This window comes from Populus trichocarpa, chromosome 16, assembly GCF_000002775.5.
Source record: "Populus trichocarpa isolate Nisqually-1 chromosome 16, P.trichocarpa_v4.1, whole genome shotgun sequence".
Taxonomy (NCBI): Eukaryota; Viridiplantae; Streptophyta; class Magnoliopsida; order Malpighiales; family Salicaceae; genus Populus; species Populus trichocarpa.
In genome coordinates this window covers 4828714-4848129 of record NC_037300.2, presented here as the reverse complement: position 1 = coordinate 4848129, position 19416 = coordinate 4828714, and the positions used below count along the sequence as shown (strand labels likewise).

At 30.6% G+C, this 19416-nt stretch overlaps 2 protein-coding genes across 3 annotated transcripts; both read right to left on the bottom strand.

Moving 5' to 3' along the window:
* Positions 1–1412: 1412 nt before the first annotated feature.
* On the bottom strand, positions 1413–3614 carry LOC7488081 (33 kDa ribonucleoprotein, chloroplastic). Its single transcript, XM_002322740.4, has 4 exons — positions 3063–3614; positions 2826–2927; positions 1825–2133; positions 1413–1731 (listed from the first exon to the last, which is right to left on the bottom strand). Exons 1-4 carry the CDS (start codon positions 3597–3599, stop codon positions 1606–1608), a joined length of 1074 nt encoding a protein of 357 aa, XP_002322776.2. The 5' UTR covers positions 3600–3614; the 3' UTR covers positions 1413–1605.
* A 171-nt stretch (positions 3615–3785) lies between these two features.
* On the bottom strand, positions 3786–8385 carry LOC7469937 (nuclear transcription factor Y subunit A-10). Of its 2 annotated transcripts, none has more exons than XM_002322738.4 (6): positions 8082–8385; positions 7195–7506; positions 5653–5765; positions 5486–5554; positions 5069–5209; positions 3786–4613 (listed from the first exon to the last, which is right to left on the bottom strand). In XM_002322738.4, the coding sequence occupies exons 2-6, from the start codon at positions 7433–7435 to the stop codon at positions 4212–4214; spliced, it is 966 nt and encodes a 321-aa protein (XP_002322774.2). In that variant the 5' UTR covers positions 7436–7506; positions 8082–8385; the 3' UTR covers positions 3786–4211. The 2 variants fall into 2 exon arrangements, with proteins under 2 accessions (XP_002322774.2, XP_002322775.2); XM_002322739.4 differs by having other exon boundaries at positions 8052–8384.
* Positions 8386–19416: the final 11031 nt, after the last annotated feature.

The window sequence follows — 19416 nt, the reverse complement described above, 5'->3', positions numbered from 1 at the left end:
AAATATTTTTTTTTTTCAAAGAAGTCAACGTGTTTTTGACCTGTGTTTTATCTTGAGTTAACCTAGATTTTTGACTTACCCAAATCAAGTTAATTTTTTCTCTATTTGTTTTTAAACTCGAACTAGTTTAGATCCAGGATTAACTCGTCAAGTCAATCTTGGTTCTATAATTAAAGTTATTATAATATTATTAATTTCAATACTCAATATAAAATAAAATAAAAATATATATATATATATCAATTTTTTTACACATGTAAGTTTGATAACAATACATATTAAAAATAAAATAGATTTTATTTTATTTTATTATGTTTTATCCACCATAACCAAACAAAATATAAAAACATTCATTTCTTATTTTCTGATTTGTCTTCTCTATCTGCATCTCTTTTATCTCAAGAAACTAATCAAACACAATATCTTATTAACGAAGGGTGGAAATGGCTTAATTTGATCAGCAAATAAACTCAAAGAGTTGTTTCTATTGCAGACTCCTCAGCGATATTTGTTCAGATTTTGACTTGGTGGATGCTTGAAGGGGATTTGCTGCTATCCAAAAAACAAAAACAACTGAGGGATCCAGACCATTTAAAAGATACATAATTTAACAAAAACTCGTGGTGACGCTTGTTTTTTTGTTTCACCATAAAGCACTGCAGAGTGCAGACGCCACACGAGCTTCTATGCCCGCTCTACTCTACACGGAGAGGATCTATTTTTATTTTTATTGGAAATTTTTAATATTATTATTAAATCCAAGTATAGTTACAATTTTTTTTTATTAACGTGTTAATTTTGTTTAAAAAAATTTATGATTATTAAAATAAGTTAAAATAAAAAATATATATCCACATCTTATGTGACTAAAAACTTAAAAAATCATAAATATAATAAAATTATATTTTAAATCTATTTAAATATTCTAATAATAAATAACCGATTTCAATTGAATTTTCACATTTTTAAATAAAATATATGATTATTAAAAAATTATTAAAATTAAAACTTATAATAATATTTAAATACTATATCAAAATTAAAGAGTAAATAAATTTGATAAATATTTTTTTAGAGTATAAAAAAAATAAAGAAAAAAAAGGCAGTAAAGGGTCAACCCTGGCCCCACCTTTTATTTTTAAAAAAAATAGATGAAATGCCATCTATCACAATTTAGAATATTTAGAATTTAGAAAATAGACATGTCTTAGAGCTCTCAAACTTATAACCTTTTGTTTGTTTGTCACGCGCTTAAATGAAGACTTGAATTTGTTCTAAAATAATTAAAAAATATATTAAGATGTTTTATTTTTCATATAAATAGTAAAACTCGATAAGTAACCCGTTCTTTTAGTCTTATAGGTTAATTTGCACTATTTAAAATTTTTACTATCCAAGCCACAATACTCAAATTGCACAGCAAAGGACTGCAGCCCTAATCAAATTCTACGGATTTTGTACCAACTGGCTTGTCTACAGTTGTGGAGGAAAAACAAGATCAAAAGAGGTCCATATAGTCAAAGATTTGGAAGTTGATGGCTATATCTTCTCAGAGTGCTCCATCTAACAGAAAATTTAAGCACCCGCAGAATTACCATGGTTCTCTCAGGCTCCAATGCTGGACAACAATTCACTGCTCTCAAGATTGTCTTCTGTGTTGTTTTCCTTAGCTGGAGGAGGGTAGGATCTTTCTCCAGCCAAATTCAATCGCAAAGGCCGCCCATCAACCTCCTATTACAATTACATATCAGCTGATCAAAACACTGAATGACAAGCAAAATAATTCATGCATGCAAAAGCAACAGCAGCCAGTTCAGGTCTTACCTCTCCGTTCATGGCTTCTAAAGCAGCTTCTGCATTCTCTGCAGAGTCAAAGGACACAAAGCCAAAACCGCGAGATCTCCCCGTGTCTCTCTCGTAGATGACTTTGGCACTTAATAAGCCTGGCTGGTTGGCAAATGCATCTCCAAGACCTTCAGAAGTGAGGCGCCATCCAAGGTTTCCTGCATATATCTTGTGCTCACTGTCTATAAAGCCCTTGTAGCCACTCCGTATCCTTGGCTCCATTACCTCCCTCTCACCTCCCCTTGGTACTTCTGGAAAGTTAACCCTCAAAGTTCGACCTCCAACTTGCTGTCAACCATCACCAACATCATTGTCACCATTTTTCATCTTCTCATATAGTACTCGATTAGCAGCAGTCAAATATAAACATGATTCTCACCTTTGATAACACGCATCTAGAAAAGCACACACATGAGGAATTAAAAAACATTGTTTGGGACAAGGATAGGAGCTCAGTTATGCTAAGTACCAAGTTCAGGACAAAACTTCCATAAAGAAACTCTTTAGTTGACAAAGCATTTTCTAACACCACCAATCAGAGCTTGGATTCTTTCTATTCAGATAAAGACCGAACACAGATGCAGTTGACAGCTAAAATCATTATCAGAATTGGACCACATCTCAGAACAAGTTGCTAACCATCTGAAAATTAATTTGAAGCCAACCTACATTTCGTTTTTAGCAGTTCGCAGAGATGGCAATAAACACATGATCGGTTTTGCACCAGCTCAATGCAATGACAACAGAAGTCGAAATGCAGACAACTGGTAAGTGAACAAAATGGACTTCTAATTTCATTGACAAAAAACACAATTAACTCTAACCACGATCGATTAGAGAAATAAGCATCATCCACCTCCCCAACATATACTTAAACAACCTCATAACAGATCATATCAGTGCAAAACTAAAAATTTGGCATGGTTTTGGCACTCGAAATCATAGACAAAGCTCAACCCAAAAAAATGGAAGTCACTTACTGATCCATTGAACATCCGAATAGCTTCTTTAGCTTCTTCAACACTTTCCATTGTAACAAACCCAAAGCCCCTGCTCCTATCCGTAACTCGATCACAAATAACCTTAAAATCCCCCCCAAAAAAAAGAAGAATCATAAGCATTATTCCTTTGTCTAATACTCCATAGACAGAGAAAAAGGAAAAAAAGAAGAAAAGAAGAACATTCAGAACGTAATAAGAAGACAAAAGAAGTCAGACCTCAGCACCAAAAACACGACCAGCTTCCTCAAAAACCTCAGCCAATTCCGAAGAGGTCATAGAATATGGTAAATTGCCCACATAAAGCTTCCCTTCTTCTCTTGCTTTGATCGCCACCACATCTTCTTCTTCTTCTTCTTCTTCTACAATTTCCTGGTCAAATTCGTCTGTTTCACTTTGTGGGTCATCTTGAGCTGCGATGTTTTCATCTGTTTCAACTTCAAAATTGTCAAAAGTGGCAGCAAAAGTGCCATGGGAATGAGGGAGGGAATTGGAGTTTTGGCTGTTGAGTTTGAGGGGTTTTAGAGGTTTAAGGAAGGGTTTTGATAAGAAGTAGGATGGGATTAGAAGCTGTGAGTGAGTGAAGGAGAGTTTTGAGAGCTTTGTGTGTAATGGAGAGGAAGTTATAGTTGAAGCTGCCACGGAGAAAGCTGACATTTTTATTCTGTGAGACAAATTGACAAGGAATGGAGGGTTTGAAATATGTTTTGATGATATTTTTGGAGTAGTAAGAAAGATAAGGTTTTTGATTTGCATTTATTGGTTTCGGTCCTTTGGGTTTGGGCCTTCTTGTTATTGGGCATGGACCAGAATTCTTCCTCAGCTGCCCACTTTCGTTCCTATCGGTATCACTGTAGCAATTTCATCTGACAAGATTGCCATGCCAAGAAAAGGTACTAAATGCTATTATATGCTTTTGTTTCGATAGTACTGTTCCATCAATTTGCAGATACAAAATGAGATGAAATTTATAATAATAGAAATACTGAAGATAACACAAATACTTAGTTATTTCTTACAATTAGGAATCCATGGAGTAGATATCAAGCTTCAAGAGCATCAATCATTCTTAAACATAATTTTGGGTAGAGTCTTTGTTTCATTGATGGAAACACACCCGTTTATTATCTTGTCCATTTGCTAAAAATTTTACAGTGCATTAAGGATTTAGCACCTCTAACCAGCCCATGACAGCAAGGTTGTATGGAATGGAAAAGATGCCATTAATGCACTAGAGCCAAGAACGACTTGCCCTAACAACCAAATGGTGAAGTCCAACTTCAAGCCATAATCAGGTTGCAGGTTCCTGCAAAGGTGGGGTCTGGTCTAGTTCAAGAAACAAGCACCAACCCGATTTTTGTTCCCTTGCTATTTTAAGTTGCAGCAGTTGTCAGCTGCTGCAACCCACTTACTGGGCATAACAATGCCATGTCCTCTGTCCATCATGCCTGAGAAACTATGGAAAGTTGGCCCAAGACGATTGATCTGAAGGAGGTCAAGTTCTCCCCTATTGTACATGCTAGTCACTTCTGATCCTGAGAAAATCGATCCACCACCATTTGCTTCCATTGAGGAGTTCAAAGTTGCTCCACCTGATTCCAAGACTTCAGAATTCTGAGAACCAGTTGCCTGAGAAGGTTGAAAATCACCAGCTTTCTTTGCCTCCATTGTCCCTTTTCCTTCATTCAACTCTTTTGTATTCAAGAAACGGCCACCACATCCCCTTGGTCGGCGCATTGCATGGAGATGGCGTGAATAGTGCATATAGGGCTGTCAGCAGAAAAAAATACTTGATTATTGATCCAGAATGTGGAGAGGGATTTCTTTCAAGAGACAAGAGTCTTTCCACTAGCCTTAAGTGGCAGATTGAGAGCATGGTTGAATCTCCAATACAAAACCATAATAAGAACCAGGCTAATGAATTAATCAGACACTCATTTTAAGCCAACATAATATCTCATATATGGATTAAATGTGGTCGCTAATTTAGAGATATACTAATGTATTGCATTGACAAACCTGTCAGATTGAGTCAAATGTTTTCCAAAGGGAAGATACCAAAGCCTGCCTTGAATTGCAAACTTGAACTAACGTACAAGGGGCAAGAATTGGGACATTGGTTACTTGAAAGATTTTATTTGTCTGACCATGTCAGTCTCATATGATGTCAAGTTTCAAGTCCTATAGGAAGTGCAAGATTGAGCTACCAAATCAAGAGATCATACCTTACGACTGTTGGTCGATTTATTCTCCAGCACAGCTTTTGCACGGGACTTCCTACGCCTCATAATTCCATGATACTGCTTAGCATTTACATATATAGGTCCATCATCTGCGGTCATGCTCATTGGCAGCATAATTCGGCCCTACATTATTATGAATAAGCATAGAATTAGTTGATTTCCAAGAATTCTAATTGTTGCTGGTTGTCTTCAACAATAAAAGAGAACTCAAATATGAAAAGGGTATATTGTCACTATAATCTATGGCACAGGTTTTTTTCTGATTTTTCTTAGGGGTATGATGGGAGTGGTGGACCACATTACTATCAGTAGATTACAGATTAGTATGCCAGGTATTTTGCTTCACATGAGTAAATGATTGCAAAAGATATATTTTCACTCGTGAGAAGAAACACAAACCGAAATTTGAGGTCCAAAAGTTGAGAATACTCCGTAACATTGATCCACAAGAGGATACTTTGTGCAAATCTACAGTTTTATCAACGTGCAAACCATTAGCCATCAGCTACTATAGATCAGGTTTGAATACTGGCAATATAAAACCTAAACGGAAATAAAATTCTCACCACAGGCTGACCAAATCCTAGGTCAAAATGAGCACGATACTCTGGCAGAGCTGTTTGCAATGAAATGGCTGCCTGAAGATTTTTCTGTCCATAACCAGAAGTTTTGCAGTCACCTGAATGAGAAATTACCTGGTTGGTTAACAGATAGTCATATTGGAAGTACCTAGAAAAAAATTCGTAGATAGATTGGAACCTAATTGGCTGATGCATCAACTAGGGACCAGAACTGCCATCTGTGATGCTTTATTTCTTATTAATGGATCAAAAAAACTCAGCCGAAGTTCTAGATACGCACTAAAGATATCTGATATCAAATGGGAAGAAGATAGTCTTTGAACAGGTTCTGGAAAATATAAACGCTAGGAAGAAATATCTAATCCTTCAGGAAGAACTTATCCATTACTTCATCAAATGAGGACTACTAGACAGAGAATAAGAGAAATTATGCTCTAACTTGTGATACCACCTTGTCTTTTGGGCATGAAAGATGAAGACATGTTAGACCAGTCGAGCACTTCCTATTTCAAGTTAACATTTCTGTGCTGCTTTCCGCATCTCCATGCCAAAAAATGGCTTTGAGATGCAATCATCATTGATCATGATTTCTTCCCATTGGTGATACATGTATTTGTCGATGCAAACAGAACTAAATGCATCAGGACACAGTCCATTTATTTCCTGGCACGCATTTGATTAGTTTATCATCTATCTTGTTTTCATGTTACCTCAGTTTATTCCTTATCATAGGAGAAAGAAATCTTCTTTAGGTTATTCTTTTATCCCTAAGTTCATCTAGCATCTAGCATAGCAAAGACATTGCTGCCTCCTAAATTGTACATGAACTACTTTTATGATTTTATCCATTTCATTATGAAAATCCTCCAAAAATATTGCAAGTTTTGGGCACCGTTCAGAGCTATATGGCTGCGACACATTTGACCAGAAAATTTTCCAGCTTGTTCATAATCTATCTTTCTCGGGTGTTTTTTTGGCTGGATCCTAGTACGAATGTTCATTGTTTTCACATAGATATGCCTTATGTGCCATGCCTAGACAGAAACTAACAACTGCCATTCTTTACAAAAATATGGATCAATCTACCATATCACTCATCACTCTACTTTATCTAATTTGACTCGTACGATGATTCCAAACAAACTTGCCACTACTTGCTTCCAACATTTTGGCACACACCCATTACTGTGAATGAAAACTGAAAGTTAACCTTATATCCTACTTGACATTTAATTACTGGCTAAGCTCTATGTCCTCATTTGGGAAACAACTTTATTAACTCTACTGTTACTCTTATATCAATCAATTTTGGAAAAAAATCATTATAAATTTGCTTAATTTTGTAATTCAAGATAGTATCTAAAACTTTCTGGTGCATACAGCTGTAATCCAAAGGTTACACAGAACACAGTTTTTCTATGCCTTTTGAAGCTGTAAATTTGTAACTAGTGACAAAAGAAATGTAACAAATCAATCAGAAATACATCTATGAAAAATTCTAAACCATAAAAAAGGAGAAAGATTTGCCTGGAAATATAGTGAATTGAGTAATATTCCCTTTATCTAGCCTTTGGTCAGTGCTCATCCTGGCCTGCTTAGTCGCAGCTTCACCTCCAATGGCAAACTGTTCTACAGGTAAAGCCTTCAATAGGCCACACGATTCACCAGTAACAGTTTGAGACCCAAATGCAGACCACCATGGCACTGTTGACAACTGCCCACTTGGATTATGGACAATTCCTTCATGTTCTTTGATTTTCATTGTCATTAAATTCCCTCTGCAATGACCTTTGTGATTGCGTTAATCGTCTTTATCCCAACAGTAGTTCAAACTAATTCCTGCAAGTTGAAATTTTTAATCAAAATTCTCTCCAAGATTTCTGCTGAATTCAACTCCATAAAAATACAAAAAAATATACAAGGACAGAACTCCTATAAATTATATATCACCAAATACTTTTCCATCGTAAAACACAATCCCCCAACATAAAAATCTCAGCTTCGTCAACCAAATCTTCTCAGAAAAAATGAAGCAGAAAAGATACTTTCTTTTCTTTTCTTTTCTTTTAAGAAAAACTTGAAATTGCCAAATATCAAATCCTAGAATCAGATCATCATCATCATCATATTACTATAAAGATCAATTAAACACCAACCAAATAAAGGGAAAATACAAGAAAAGGAAGTGAAAATACATAAACAGAAGAGAGTTTCTATGCATAAAAAATAAAAAAATAAACAAGGCATAAAATGAGCCCCATCTTAGAGTACAAAGATAGTGACCAAATAAACCACATATATACACAGCGAAGAAACCAAGATAAAAAAACAGATAAAAAAAAAAAACAGAGTCAAAACTGGAATATCCTGATAAAAATACAAACTTTGAGAGACAGAGAAGATGGTATCCATACTCAGAAGTGGAAGCAAGCAACAACTTAGGTCTCAGACAGAAGCAAAGAAACCCCATTTGTTAAGAGCCATTTCTGTAAAATCTCAAGCAACAAACAAAAAGAAAGCAAACAGAGAGAGGCGGGGGAGGGGGGGGGAGGGGGGGCAATAAATGCATCCAAGTGTAATGGATTTACACGCCAGTAACCAATAAGCACTAGCTTTCATGCAAATCTTTTGGACACTCACTGTACGTACAAGAATATTATTGCAATAATTTATTCATCTCTCTCTCAGTCTCTCACTCACTTTTTAACCTTGTTTTTCTTAGGTTTTTTTTTTCAATTACTATAAATAATCCAACATCGAAGATCTCATTTCCACTTCTTTTTTTAGTCCAAAAGGGGGTCTGTAGTGAGCGTTATATAACTGCTAGGTGCCATCTATTTGTGGTAACATTGTAACTGCACAATTTTTTCCCCGGCTGATACAAAGTGGGTTACAAATATGTTTAGAAATAGGTTTAAGTGGTGTTTTTGGTAAAACCCAGGCTATCTATATAATTATATATAAAGATAGATAATCATGTATTGTTGGGAGCTATTTAATTTCATTGAAAATCATTTTTTTCAATACTAAAATAATAATATATTGGATTGATTCAAATTTATTTATATTAATTCCCCAAACCTGAATATATATTATATATTTTTGGGTCCGGGCATGTCAAGTAGCTTATTGCTCCATTAAATCCAAAAAGGTGATTCAACTCCTCAAATACCTAATTGACCTAACTAGCCAATAACACAATAATCTTCAAATTGAGTTTGAGGTGTCTATATAGCCCAACAAGACAACATAACTTGGTAGAAGGATAGACACACCTGAAGGCACACGTCTGAATAGACATACCTTGACCCTAAACTATTTCATCCACTCTTATGCTTAATATTGAATGTTAAATGCTTACAGTTTTTTTTATTTATCATAATTAGGCTCACAAAACCATGTTAGAGTATGTCTATGTTTAGTGGATGACCTATGTAATTGTTGGGTTTTTCAAAACTTTTAGACGCAACGGAAACAATAATTTTAAATATTTTTCAGGAGTTTCAAGAATTTTTTTAGACAATTTAGGACCGTTTAGGATTTATGCGAAGATTACCTTAAGATTAGATTTTTCTTTTTGAGATTTGATCCACTTTTTCAATGCTAAGTTGTCGCAAATCACAAGTTATCCATGTATTTGATTTTTAACAGTAATTCACATGAACTACTAGTGAAAAATCTTCTAAAATCCATCTAGGAGAGAGGGTCACTACGCCTTTGAGTTCTCACTCTTTGTTTTTGTGTTTTCATATGTTTATGTACCGTATGTTCTATAACATACTTCTCTACCTTATCACATCAAAGCTTACATCAAAGAATATGAGGCATAGTAGTTTATTTATAGCGAAAATATAATAACCCTTTTAAATATAAAACATTACTTTACTCCCCTAAAAAATATCACATATATTATTTAAGATAATTTTAAAAATTATTCAATCAAGTTCCTAATTGATTTTTCTAGGTCTAGATTGTAATCCATGTATTAATTACAATTTAGTCTTCAATTTATAAAGCTTATTTTCAATTAAGTCACACTTGACTAATTTGATCATTCCAGTTTAATTTTTTATCAATGGTTCTTAATGTATGCGCCCCATGAGGTTCCTAATAAAGTGGTCCAAATATAAATCACAATCTTAAATAAAAAAATGATTAAATAAATTAAATAATTTTTTTTATCAATTCAACAAATTAATTAATTTATATTTGAACATCAAGTTGATTCCCCTAATACTAGAAAAGTCATACATGGTTTGACTTAACCTTTTAGTGACTAGTTTCTCAGTGTAATTATTATCCCTTCATCAGGAATATTATACTCTATCAAATTAAATAAAATCTTAAACTCTTTTCAAATCTTATTTCATCTTACGCAATAATTTTATAATTATTATTATTCGAGAACAGGTGAAACATTACCCTTAATTCACCTAGGGCAATGATTCATCTCTTGATCATTCATATACTTTCATATATTTAATGTTATGCATCATATCAACCTATTTGTTACTATTGATTATGACAATGTGTAGTCAAGATCAAAACATAACATTTTCTATATAAGATAACTTAGTGATCTTAAGTTTAATAATCACTTACATAATTGTCACACGAGTCTTTCTATAGACACATGTAATCTCTTCATATAGAATCCTCATGCGAGTTAATTTATTGTACATGTCAATTAACAATTACTTACATATTGTTCTAGGTATTCTTCATATCTCAGCTTATGAGAATAATTGTTTCCTTTGATAAATGAATAAACATAATATATATTAATCTTAACGACTTCAATTAATATATAGTTTTGATAGAACATCAACCATGAACATTTAGAAACATTGTGTTGATACAATAGAAATCTCATAATTATAACAACTTTATAATTTTCTTTACAAAGTATTTTTATCTCAATAACTTTACATTTATTGTAGACTAATTAATCAAACATAAATAAATATTAAAAATAAAAAATGTCTTAATGAATAATAAACATGTTTTTACATGAACAAAGTCAGAGTCATATATAACCAACCGATTGGCTATATGATATATACACTAACAATAACATCACCATTTCCACTTAATAGTGCATCATTAATCATAAGGGACTGTTATCTTAAATGATTATCACTAAAATAGGTATTACAATATTTTCCCAATTCTATCATTGTCTCTTTATATAAGTTGGTGTGGTTAATAGGTATATAAATATCCATAAACCATCAAGTGAAGTCCCAATTCCAGATTTCTCAGTGCATATTCTTCTCCTTGTTAAGTTTCTAATCATTACATCTCCTTTAATTCTTGCAAACTACACGGCCTTTAAGACTTTATTCCTTTTATATCCATGTTAACTTATGTTTTTCCTCTTTGTTACAAAAGAGTACTAAAAAAGACTCAAGTTGAACTATAGTCCTTTTATTTCCAATCATTTGTTAAACAAAAAGTCAAAAATATTTTTTGCAACTCAAGTGTTGCCCCAACATCACAATGTTTCTTTAATACAATAAGAACTCGACAATAAGCTAATTGAAAACTATAAAGCCAATTCTAAAAAAAAAAGTGAAATGACTGAATTAAAAAGAAAAAAACTTGTGAATATATAGTAATTGAAATAGTAAATCACCGAGGCCAATTAGTTTTTACTAGATGATTGACTTGTGCTATGCTGCAAGTCAAGTCAAATTTTTCTTGAATGTAAAAAAATATATTTAAATGTTGCTAATATTTTTTTCCTAACGGAAAAAAATTAAATCGTGTGAGGATTTACTCAATGTAACCCGATTGACTTTATTGGTCCAAAAACAACTCGTACAACCTGTGAAAACAAATTTTGACTAAATAAAATTTCAAGATGATATCTTTTCTTAATATTAAAATAACAATATATTGGATTGACCTTGAACAACCCGACTTAACGTGTTAAATTCATGACCCGGGTTATGAGACTATGATAGCTTTATAGAAAGCAAATCAAAATAAATTGTTAAGCCTAATTCTCAATCAACCCAATATTAAAGGATGAAATTGAAAAAAAAATCAATTAAAAAAGGACCTAAAAAACGACTCAAGTTAACGTGTTAAACTTGCAACTCAGGTCATAAGAAACAAATTACAAATTTCAATCCCTAACCAGCCCAATATTGAAGGATAAGATTAAAAAAAAGAAACCAATTAAAAAAATAACATAAAAACAACTTGAGTCAATCCACCAAACTCATGACCCGAATCATCAGATTGAGATAACCTTATTAAAAAAAATAAAAAAATGACCTAATTTAACCCGGTTTAACCTGTCAAATCTGTGACTTTGGTCTTGAGACTAATATAATATCATAAAGAGAAAGTCAAATTAAATTATAAAGCTCGATTCTTAATCGTCATTGTCGGACTTAATGTTGAACGATGAAAATTGTAAAAATATTAATAAAAAAATGACATAGAAAAATAAGCAAAGTTAACCATTAAACACTATTACCGAGTCATGAGACATGATAACCTAATGAAAAACAAACTGAAACAAATCATGAAGCCTAATTCTCAATTAAACACAATATTAATTGATAAAATTTTGGGGGGGGAGTCAATTAAAAAAAGAGAGAAAAAATAAGTCAATTAGGTTAAAAATAGATTACGAAACTCAATTATTAACCGATCCAATGTTGAATAATAAAATTTAAAAAAATCAATTAAATAAAAGATACAAAAAACAACCCAAGTTAACAAAAAACTACTCGGGTTAATCCGTTAAACATTATTCTCGTATCATGAGATCATGAAAATCTAATGAAAAGTAAACAAAACAAATCATGAAGTTTAATTCTCAATCAAATTAATATTAAAAGATGAAATTGAAAAAAAAAACTAATTAAGAAAAAGAAAAAATCCGAGTCAACTGAGCTAATCCACCAAACCAAGTTAACTCGTCAAACCTGAGATTCGTGTCATAAGAGTGTGATAACTAAATATAAAAAATTTAATATTTAAAAACTAAATTACATATGATAATAATAATAATAATAATAGATCACATTCATCAATTATTATCTTTCTGTTGTTACTGTTTTTTCCATGCCATTCATATCCTGGCAGCCATGTTCATGATCATTGGCTTTAAGGTAGAGCTAGCTAGATAAGTAAATATTGCTATATATATATATATATATATATATATATGTGGTCAGTTCTGAAGTCTATTGTTTACTACCGAAGGTCAGTTCTGAAGTCTTAATCATTAGGTTGTAATGTAATTAGAAAAGTAATTAGCCCAAGTTTGCTTTTGGAACGAATCAAGATGCATTAAGGTTTGCTTTTGGACAAATGCCGGTTCGTATTCTTGTCCCTTTTTTTTCTTTTTCTGGCGATGCATGTGTCTCCCATTTCTTTGTTGGATTGAAATTCCTATAAATAGTTGGCTTGCATAGCCGCCAAAGCTTCTACAATTTGATCCCTGTTTTCTTCTCACTTTTCAACTAATATCCTTTCGAGCTCTGTCACGGACCGGATTTAAAATATATTAAAAAAATATTAATTTATAAATATAATTTCAAATATAAAAACAAACAACTAAGCGAGTGTTCGCAAGAGCAATGTATATGACTTCTCATAAGTCTTGACAGACAATTGGTCTTTTATAGGAAGATATCTTAGATCTTGTTTGGTATTATAATAAAGCTTTTGAACCATTTTAAAATTTATTTTTTCAGCTTTAAATTGATTTTTTAGATTATTTTGATGTTTGATATTAATAATAAATTAATTATATTTTTTATATTTTTTTTTTCAAACAAAAAAAACTTTAAAAACTCCATGGAACTCAAATTCTAGAAGGTACCCTCAACAAAAAGAAATTAAATAAATAATGAAAAGAAATAATACGAGGCATTGTTATTTTATTTATTTAAATTCTGACGGTTCATGTGGTTTTTCTGTTGGTAGACCTAGATATTTCCAGTTCGTAATGTGGGGCACAAGATGTCTAATTAAGGTCACGTCCTTCTTTTTCTGTCCTTGGATGTTGGGGTAGGTTTGCGTTGGTTTCATCTCATAATATGATCTGAAAGATGGGACAAGGGCCTTTGTCTTATTTTGCATCCGCTCCAACCAATAAAATATGATTTAATTACACTTTGTTCCCCAAAAATAATTATTTTTAAAAAAGTTATTTTTATAAAAATTAAATTTTAATGAAAAATATTTTTCAGTATTTAACTATTATATAGAAAATAAACTAAAAAATTTGATGTTTTAATTTTTTTTAAGTTCATTAAAAAAATAAAGGCCAAACATGATACATGAAAAGGCCAAAGGAAAGTGATATTGACAAAAAGAATAGTTTTATAAGTTAAACAAATAACAATAAAAAAAAATAAAAATAAAATTTAATAAATAAAAAAGATGAAGGAGGATGAAATTGAAAAACAATCTCTTATTTTGTAAATTATTTCAAATAAAGAAAATAATAATAAAAACAATGATGAAATTTAAAGGAAAAAACAAATTGAAGAGCTGCTTTGAAATTTTAGAAAGTCAAACGTGAAAATTAAGAAGAAAATAAAAAGAAAGTAAAAGAAATATTGTCAACGCCAAAAGAGAAATTAGTACGCCACCTAAAGAGGAAGGGGTTGCCAAATATTCTAACCATATTAAGGAAGGTCTCCTTCAGACACTATATACGATCTGACGAGCCGCCTAAATGTGATGGCATGTCTGACATGATGTGTCTAATGCACATGCCAACTATTTTAAAAAAAAAATTATATCTTATATTTATTAAAATACCAAATTGCTCCCAGTCAACTTGATTATCACTAAAAACTAATATGGAAAATACAAAAAAGCCATTGCATCCCAATTTAATAAATTTTTATTTTAAAGATAATTTAGTCCTCTCACTTTATTTATTTTTTGTTAAAAATCCGGAAAGTGTTTTCTAGAGTTGAGAGAAGGAAAACATTTTTCTTTGTAAAGGCTTAAGTTTTTTCTTCGATTAAAAACCATTTTCTATTGACCAACTTTCCTAAAGTTAAACAAACATAAGAAAATTTGTAAAGTAGTTTTCAGGAAAGTGTTTTTTTTTTAAATAAACACCCCCGATATTGAAGGTGTTTCTATTTGGTCATGTGTAGCTTTTACTAAATAGGGGGCCCATACCACGCCGTGGGCCAACCCAAATCTTTTTAAACGTAAGAACATATGCTAAGGTGACATAAGCGTTCCTAAAAAAAACAAAAATACAAATGAGACTCGGGTCATTAACTCGAATGGGTTTAATGAGCCTGACTAATTTAACTAATTTAAATAAAAAAAATACAATGATAATAAATAAACTGACAAAAAAATTGAAAAAGTAAAAAGGTAAAAAAAAACTTGACTCGAGTCCATCCAGGTTAGTATGCCAATTTTGTGATCTATTCATGATACCAAGATAATCTTATTGAAAGCAAATTAAATAAAAACTATGAAACTCAATTATCAAATAATTCAATAATCAAGGACGAAAATGAAAACAATTAATTTAAAAAGCAAAAAAAAAAGATTTCAAGTAAACCCGCTAACATCACAACCATGGGAACAAGATTGAAACAATCTCATAGAAAGAAAAGTGAAAACAAAAGCACAAAGTTCACTTCTCAATAAATCAAAGTTTAAAGGATGAAATTAAAAATATAACCTAAAAATAAGATCAAAGTCAACTCGTGTTAACCTTTGAAACCACTGACCTTGGGACTAACTTTATAGAAGATAAACCCTAAAAAATAACAAAGTAAAATTCTAAATCAATAAAATACAGAAGGATGAAATTGAAAAAAAAATGCAAAAAAGGCAAAAAAAATCAAAATAGCAATAAAAATAATGAAGACTAAATTTGATATAAAAATAATTTGAAATTAAATGTTGAGGGATGAAATTGAAAACAAAATTCAATTAGAAAAAGGATAAAAAAAACAACAATTAAAAGAATGAGGACAAAATTTAAAAAATATATAAAAATATAAAATCGAATGATGAGGGATGAAATTGATTAAAAAAATCGATAAAAAACATAAAGAATAAAACAAATAGCAATCAAAAGAATGAAAACCAAATCAGATAAAAAACAAATAAAATGATAAATTTATATTTTGACAAGGAGATGAAAGAGAAAAAAGAGAAGAGAAGAAAAAAAGTTTATCAAAGCTCAACCAGTACGCTATCAAGTACATGAGGTGCACCATTGAAAAAATGATGACGAGACACTTTTAAGACCGCTGCGGAAGGTGGCGATTGGATGTGGGATGATGACTTATCCTTCTCCTACTCGCTAGCACGTGTGTCGCCGCACCATCCAGTTTTAAAAATAATATTTATATTTATAAAAAAACTAAATTGTCCCCAAGTCAACTTATTAATTACTAAAAAAATCAGTTTGAAAAAAAAAAACTTCGGTTACAAGTTCGAAAATTTTTGTTTTCAAGGGTATGATAATCTTTACATAATGCTTTCAATATATATATATATATATATTAACCATAAAATGTTCATGAAATTCCTATGTATACACCTACAAAAATTATTTCAAAATCTTCAAATTTGAAGCTCCAAGCTTAACTGCTACACCGTAATTATCTTTCAAAACTGTTAATCTACGAAAACTTTTAACTTTTTCTTGCCGTAGTTGATGAGCTACCAAGAGCTAGAAGTTAAGCTGAAACTTTGCCGGCAAGAAGAAAATTTATTACCTGTATGACCTACCCTTTGACTCGGTTGTTTTCGTGATAGCAAAACAACTAAAACAGATGGAGGAAGCCCTTCTCACATTTGTTTTATTCACCATTATAGTGTTAAGGACTATTTTATTCTTCTCATAAAAAAAATAAATGCTCTCAGGGTTATTTTGGTATTTTCATAAGGTGCATTAGTTATTATTGACTTATTTGAGGTATTTATGTCTATTCATAATGAACCGTAAAATAATAAGAACACATCCAAGAGTAAGAAAATAAGTGGTCTCGAGTAGAGGTATTTAGGTATTTTTATTTTTTTTACACATAGTAGAATTACACACGTACCCTTGAAGACATTGAATTCATTGTAATCATGGGCGTTTGAGTCTTTTAGACTCGATGTTTTTGTTAATTGTAAGTTTAGTTGAGGGTAATAATTTAATTTGAAATTAAGATAATTATTTTATATTTAATAAGCTGTTAGCGCGCTGGAGCTGCCACACACTTTATGTGATGTGTATGGTGGTTTCTGGCGGTCAAAAATGAGCTTTTGTTGTCTTAGTTTATTCCTCGTTGTCTCCTCTTCCATTATAAGCGGCGTGTGTTCTCCAAATGTGGCTAGTGTATCGCCGATGATATTTTTTTCCTTCTTCCATCTCTCTCTCTTACCCCGGTAAATATACTATGGTCCTTATTGTTATTGTTATTTGAGATTTAGAACTTTTAGTTTTGATTACTGTTTTTTAATTATTTTTCCTTTTGTTTAAGTTTTATTTGTTTTCAATTTAACTCTCGGTGTTTAATTTGTATATATGAGGTATTTTGATTCAATCCTTCTACTTTTAATTTTTTTTTTAACCTTCGCCCTTTCGTCAAAGTTTTATGAATTTAACTTTTATCCTTCAAATCAAGTTTATGATTTTTATTTTTTTCAATGATAATAATGATTTTAATTTGGTCCATTTTCTTTTGATTTCTTATTATTTTCCTTATCTTTTTGTCAAAGTTTTTAAGTTTTTAATTTTATCCTTCAAATCAAGCTCGTAGTTTTTATTTTTTCAATAGTACTAGTAGTAATTATAGAGTTAGTTATAATAATAATAATAATATGTTGTTGTTGTTGTTATTGTTGTTGATGATGATGATAATATTAATAATGAGGATGATAATAATAATAATAATAGTAATAATTATTATAAAAATATTAATAAAAATAATAATATTATTGCGACAACAACAACAACAATAAATAAATTAGTAATGATGATAATGATGATAATGATAATAATAATAATAATATTTGTTATTGTGGTGGTGGTGATAATAATATTGTTGTTGCTACAACAACAACAACAACTACTACTACTACTACTAATAATAATAATAATAATATTACGAGCGAGAAGAAAAATAGTGATGATAATAAAAATACTAATAATAGTTGTTGTGTAAATAGTGATAATGACAATAGTAATAGAAGAAGCAGTAGTAACAGTAGCAACAACAACAACAATTATGGTAATGATTGTTAAAATAGTAATAATATTAATAAAAATGCTAGTATTATTACTAATAATAATAATGTTAGCAATAATTGTGATTATGATGATGATGATAATGATAGTAATAACAATAATTTTAATAATAATAGAAATAATGATAGTGGTCATAATGATAATAGTAATAGTAATAATATTATTTTTTAATAATAGTAGTGACAATAATTTTTATCCTTATTTTTTGAATTACTATCTTTTAAAATTCTTTTGTATGTTTATATATATTTTTTAATTTCATCCTTTAATATTTAATTTTTTTAGGAATTAGACTTCATGATTTTTCTAAATTGAGTATTTCAAGTTTAATGACTCGGATCACATGTTTAAAAAATTCATATTTTTTTTAAAGGTTTCATAATTATTTTTATTTTTAACCAGATTATTCTAGTCATATAATTTAAACAGTAAATTTGATGGACGCTTTAACATATTTATCATAAATATTTTTTATATTATTTTACCTATTTTTAGTACATAAATATTATTTTTTATTTAAAAATAGTTCAGTGAAGTGCTAATATAAATGCGTGTGTGTGTGTGTGTATAGATATATATAGATGTTGACTTGCTTTGGCCGTCAAGATTTTCCCTTTTCTTTTTGGTGGACAGTGAGGAGTTAAAATTCTTGTGAGTTGAGATCTCTATGACTCTGTCCATATCTTCATGTGATTTTCCTTAATCTACACGATCCTTTCTAGCTAGGGTCGAGGAATGCTAGCTGTGTACCAAATATTTTACTTTATTAATTTAACCTTACTGCCCTCCTAAATTATTAGCTTTATTAATTAACTAAAAAAACCAAAAGAGAACGAGGTTTTACTCTATCATTTTAAAAAAAAAAATATTATTTACTTGAATAATTTTTTTATTTTACATTTTATCTTTTTTAATATTAGATTTATCATAGATTAAATTTTATAATTTACTTTTTATAAAGTCATCTCAATCTTATTATCTAAATTACGGGTTTAACTAATTAACTTAGTTGATTCAAGTTTTTTTTTCATTTTTAATGAATTCTTTTTTTTTTAATTTCATCATTCAAAATTGAGTTAATTTAAAAATTAGACTTCGTGATTTATTTTAATTTACTTTTTATGAGGTTATTCTCATATCATGGCTTAGGTTAAGGGTTTGACAATTAATACAGGTTAACTCGAGTTATTTTTATGTGTTTTTTTTAATTAGTTTTTCAATTTCAGTTACATCCTTCAATATTAGGTTTATTAGGGATTAAACTTCATAATTTGTTTTAATTTTCTTTCTATTGGGTTATTATGGTCTCATGATCCAAGTTGCGGGTTTGGCAGGTTAACCCGAGTTGACTCGGGTTATTTTTTTTCCTTTTTTTAATAGATTTTTTTTAATTTCATCATTTAACATTGAATTTATTTGAAATTAGGCTTATGATTTGTTTTCTATGAGGTTAATATAAACTCATAACCCAACATAAAGATTGACAGGTTAACTCAAGT

What these genes read in the sequence shown, in the direction of transcription:
- LOC7488081 (XM_002322740.4), bottom strand. Translation starts at nt 3,599, where the DNA reads ATGCAAATCAAAAACCTTATCTTTCTTACTACTCCAAAAATATCATCA. An exon ending in TTCGGATGTTCAATGGATCA is followed by an intron (nt 2,134 to 2,825) that starts GTAAGTGACTTC and finishes GATGGTTGACAG; the next exon opens with CAAGTTGGAGGTCGAACTTT. An exon ending in TAGAAGCCATGAACGGAGAG is followed by an intron (nt 1,732 to 1,824) that starts GTAAGACCTGAA and finishes TAATTGTAATAG; the next exon opens with GAGGTTGATGGGCGGCCTTT.
- LOC7469937 (XM_002322738.4), bottom strand. Translation starts at nt 7,435, where the DNA reads ATGACAATGAAAATCAAAGAACATGAAGGAATTGTCCATAATCCAAGT. An exon ending in TCAATTCACTATATTTCCAG is followed by an intron (nt 5,766 to 7,194) that starts GCAAATCTTTCT and finishes TTTCTCATTCAG; the next exon opens with GTGACTGCAAAACTTCTGGT. An exon ending in AATCGACCAACAGTCGTAAG is followed by an intron (nt 4,614 to 5,068) that starts GTATGATCTCTT and finishes TTCTGCTGACAG; the next exon opens with CCCTATATGCACTATTCACG.